Source organism: Penaeus japonicus, unplaced genomic scaffold, assembly GCF_977035675.1.
Source record: "Penaeus japonicus unplaced genomic scaffold, GWHDUDI00000001_assembly GWHDUDI00000015, whole genome shotgun sequence".
NCBI lineage: Eukaryota > Metazoa > Arthropoda > Malacostraca > Decapoda > Penaeidae > Penaeus > Penaeus japonicus.
The window spans coordinates 36,884,229-36,889,228 of NW_028234417.1; the positions used below are offsets into that span (position 1 = coordinate 36,884,229).

Sequence of the window (5,000 nt, forward strand, 5' to 3'; positions counted from 1 at the left end):
ACACACACACATATATATATATATATATATATATATATATATATATATATATATATATATATATATATATACATATATATATATATATGCATATATATATACATATATATACATATTTATATATATGTATGTATATATATATATGTATATATACATATATATGTGTAAATATACATATATGTGTATATATATATATATTCATATATATATATATATATATACTTATGGGGGTATATATGTATATATGTATATATGTATAAATATATATATATATATATATATATATAATATATATATATATACATATATATATATTATATAAATCTTATCTCTCTCTCTCTCTCTCTCTCTCTTCCCTCCTCCCTCTCTCTCTCTCTCTCTCTCTCTCTCTCTCTCTCTCTCTCCTCTCTCTCTCTCTCTCTCTCTCTCTCTCTCTCTCTCTCTCTCTCTCTCTCTCTCTCTCTCTCTCTCTCTCTCTCTCTCTCTCTCTCTCCCTCCCTCCAGCCCAATCTCTGCGACTTCCCCGTACATTCCTCATTCCCCTGAGTCATCCACCCTGGGGAGACCCCCCCTCCCCAATCCCCTCCCATTCCTCCCGTCCGGTACCTGCATACTAGATTTGGTGTCAGTTTACCATCTTGACCCGACCCCCCCCTCCTCTCCCCTCCCCTCCCCGCCATTCCCTTCCCCCACACACTCCTCACTCTTCCACTCCCCTCCCTCCCCCGCCCTGCCCTGCCCTGCCCCGTCGCATTCCCCGCATTTTCCTGAGCGAGTCCGACGCCGGCCGCCCTGCCTGCCTGCCTGCCTGCCTGCCCCTCGCCGTCATCGGGGGCCTGTCATTACCTCATCTGCCACCGCTCGCCCGCTCGCTCGGCCTTGCCCTGCGCAGGGTCTCGTGCCCCGCCATGCGAGTCCTAAATGCCCCGTTGGGTACCTGATCTGAGACCTCTCGTGGCCTGCCCATCTAAGGAGGTCTGCCAGCACTAGATATCTGCCACCGTGTGAGCGCTTGGGACTGAATGCGCCCTGCCGTCGTGTGGGATGTACCCCCCCCCCTCCCTTAGAACTGCCCCACACGTGATCTTCCATTCATTTCACCCAGCCTTCCCGCGACATCTACCGGAAGTCCTGCTCTGCCACCGCGCGATATCTGTTCCCAGTCAGGCCCTCCCGCAGGGCGAGATCTGCCATCAGTCATGCCTCACTGGGACAAGAGATCTGCCATCAGTCATACCCTGCCAGCCCGTGAGATCAGCTGTCGCTTAGCAGTGGCAGCAGCCGCGCCTGATCTGACACCACTTGAGCCTGGCAGCGCCTAATCTGACGGGCCTAATCTCTTCAGTGCCACCTGGGCACGTGGCTCCGACCGCGCCTCCGCCACCCGAAGGAGACGCCCCACTGCCCTCTCGGCCGGGCACTCGCTCGGCCCTCATCTCCTATTCTGCCCTCGTGTGCCTCTGCCAACAGCCCTAAGCTTCCGCTGCTGCCACCACCGCCGTTACCGACCGGGCCGGCGGCGCCACGGTCTCGTGATGAAATAAAACGAGCAATTTCCAACACGACAACTTTCACCAACACCCCTCCCCCTCCCCCTCCCCCTCCCCCATCGCCCGCTGCCGGCACATACGCCCTGGCATTTTCCACTTGCGTGTGCATTCATCGCCCATTTACATATCTAATTGCTCAAAACAAGCATTCGTTAATATCATCCGTTGCTGCGGACGTGCCAGCCCAAAGTTCAATGCCACTGAGACAAAAATGAAGAGAAATAACGCTAACTCCATGCATGCGCTTTACTGTACAACACAAACATGTATACAAAAACAAGAACAAAACTGGACTCCTACTGCAAAATGAACAACAAATAAAAGGTATATTTATAGACTACATCTTACATACACACATGGATACATTTCTCTGTTCACGTAACCACATAATACATACATTCATGGATACATCTCTCTGTTAACTACATCTTACATACATACACACATGGATACATCTCTCTGTTGACGTAACTACAAAGTATTCATAATCAGCATGTATTTAAAAAGTTCACCAACGAAAAGACCATGGCTTTGATGCTTTCCCACAGTGCTTTCATGCAGTCCACTCCGCTTCCTCGTGGCAAAAACACACCTACGGGTCACCACACACACACACACACACACACACACACACACACACACACACACACACACACACACACACACACACACACACACACACACACACACACACACACACACACACACACACACACTCCCGCACGTGGGGAGCGAGTGAGCGAGTAGGGCCTTGACTCGCCCTGTGTGGCAAGAGGAGGCAATAACTTTCGATGATTGATAACATAACATCCCCATCCATTCGGTACAATGATGAACACTCGCCCCATGTGTCGTGGATCCCCGCTCTGCCCCGGGGTTGCTCGAGGGCGAGGCCACTGCGCACTTCCGGGGGAGTCCACTCTCACTCGTGCGGTTACTGACACCCCCTCGCCGCCGCCCCTTCCCCTTCCCTTCTCCCTCCCCCCTCCTCCTCCTCCTCACCCCCTGCCTGCCACCCACGCATCACAGAGGGAAAGTTTGGGAGTGATGATGATCCCGCTGTCTTGGGCCCTCTCTCCAGACGCACACACGCACGCACGCACGCACACGGACACCAACACGCACACGAGCAAGAAGACCAACATCAGCACGAAGACACGGACGTTGGAGACGAACGTGTAAAAGCACGCACTCATACTAGCACAAATATACACATAAATACAGACCTCAAGTTAGACAAACACACACACACACACACACAAACACACACACAGACAAACAGACACACACACACGCACATACCCATCCATGCAGTCACCCCTAAAAATGTACATTCAACTCCACCTGATATCCCATGCGTTTCCAGCCTTACCGGGTTGCACACGCGTAACACCTCAAACAACCCATGTTCGCTCCCGACGTAACACGAATGCGAGCGTGACGCGTTAATACAAGACGAAAAACGAGTCCAAACTGAGATTTATGTTGAGAGACGAGACACATGGTAAGAGTAAGAGAATGAGATACGATATAATAATGCGAAGGTTAATATTTGACAAAACAGTGATCTCAACACACACACACAAAGAAAAAAAAAAACGAAGAATAAAAACACGTGGGAACAACTAAAACAAGATAAACGCGAATAACACGTTGTTCCAGGCACACGACATCATCATAAAACGCAATTAAGTCAATAAATGTAAACAGAGACACAGCCACATAGTGCACAAGCAAGAAACCTCGACACTGATGCCAGAACAACAAACACTGGTCAGTATCCTTAACGCAAGACGTAACAAATCACCGAAGGCATAACACACAAACAAACAAACGATCAGCTGTCAGGTTCAAGCGAGCGCGAAACAGACAGACAAACAAACAGGCAGACACAAAGAAGCAGCGACTAAACACAGATGCGTCATGCCAGCACATGCGTGACAGGTGTGCGCGCAGTCACTGGTGTACAATGAACCTTCACACCAGCAAGTAAGTGCCTTTGTGTTGGGATTTCATTAGGATTTAGCGCACGTGGGACGACGCATGCGCACTCCTGAGTGCTGCGTCGTTGGAGAAAAAAATAAACACAAACCAAAATAAAACCAAAAAAAATCTCACACTGTACTTGACACACGACTAGCTACATTTACTTGTCAAAAGAGAGGTTACCAGAAAAAAACAAAGCCTTAAAAATGCTTTTCAAACGACTGATATAAAGACACGGCACACACACACATAGGCCTACGAAACACGGCCCTCCATAGCGTGCGAGACCAAGACACGACGGTCGCTATTCTAGGTTCGGATCCCGAGTGGGCGTGCGGGTGGGTGGATGCGGGTTCGTGCGGGCGTGCGTGCTTGCGGGCGGGCGCGCACACACACACACACACTCAGTTACCATGGGCGTGGACTCGCTGCCGGGGGCCGCATCGGAAGAGGCGGTGGAACTCGTCGAATCGCGGGCGTGCGGATGCTGGGGCGGCCGAGGGCGTGGGCGCGCGCGGGGAGACCACATCACCTCTTTGGTCTTGCTCTTCTTGGACCCATGCCCCCCTCGAGCGCCCCCCCGGACCTGTGGACACCTCGGGGGTTAGCTCCTGAAGACCTCGCCGGGGTAGGGGCCAAGCGAGAGGTCAGTCTAACTAACTCTGGATAAACCTTTCGTGGTCGTACTTTAACTCTGCGGTTTTATCCTTAGCATAGCATAGGGTGGAAATAAGTGTGATTCGAATAATAAAACCTCTCTAAAACACTTTATTTTTAAAATATATATCTAAGGAAAGGGGGTGGGGTCGAAAAACTCTAAAATACTCATGTAATATCTACTAAAACCCAATAGATGGGCGAGATTTGAGAAACAATAACAAAAAAAAACAACTTATTTGGTAAACATTACACAACCTAAGTTTTATTGACATTTCCTTACACTGTATAGTTTCGCTTGCACCCTTCATAATTTTGCAACACATTGTTTACCTTTTCTCACTTAAACGACCCGGAAGAACTTACGTAACCCAAACATCCAACCTCTGATGATACTTACAAAGTGCAAATCCATTTTTCCATAATATTTACCCTCCTAAAATATACCCTAGTATGTAAGACCTCGGATAATGTATACAAAAAAAATAATAATCACATTTCCCTCTCTCCCTAAATCCCCTTCACAAATGAGACCCATCCATTAATTAACCATCCACACATCAAAGCTCAACAGATTTATGGACCCTTAACATCACTCTCCAGTCTTCATGAATCCGGATAAAAATACAAGGTTGGTGAGAGAGCCAAGCTGGTCCTCGCCAGTGTGTGGTGACAGCGCTAGGTGTCATAGGCGTCGCTCCCCCCTCCCCCCCCTCCTCCCCTCTCTAATACGCTGTACCTCGCGGCTAATATTCGTACTTAATCCTCTTTGACGGGGCTTAAACACGTGATCACTTTGTGCCAATT

At 48.7% G+C, this 5,000-nt stretch overlaps 1 protein-coding gene across 33 annotated transcripts in view; it reads right to left on the minus strand.

Moving 5' to 3' along the window:
• Nucleotides 1–5,000, minus strand: part of osp (myosin phosphatase Rho interacting protein outspread) — a 99,995-nt gene that overhangs the window by 86,084 nt on the left and 8,911 nt on the right. For 23 of the 33 annotated variants that reach the window (XM_086544897.1, XM_086544890.1, XM_086544875.1 and 20 more), the window contains exon 2: nucleotides 3,949–4,122. The exons of the other annotated variants lie outside the window; for them this stretch is intronic. In XM_086544897.1, the coding sequence (XP_086401023.1) occupies nucleotides 3,949–4,122 (174 nt within the window). The remainder of the gene's footprint in view (nucleotides 1–3,948; nucleotides 4,123–5,000) is intronic. 33 annotated transcript variants of the gene reach the window in all.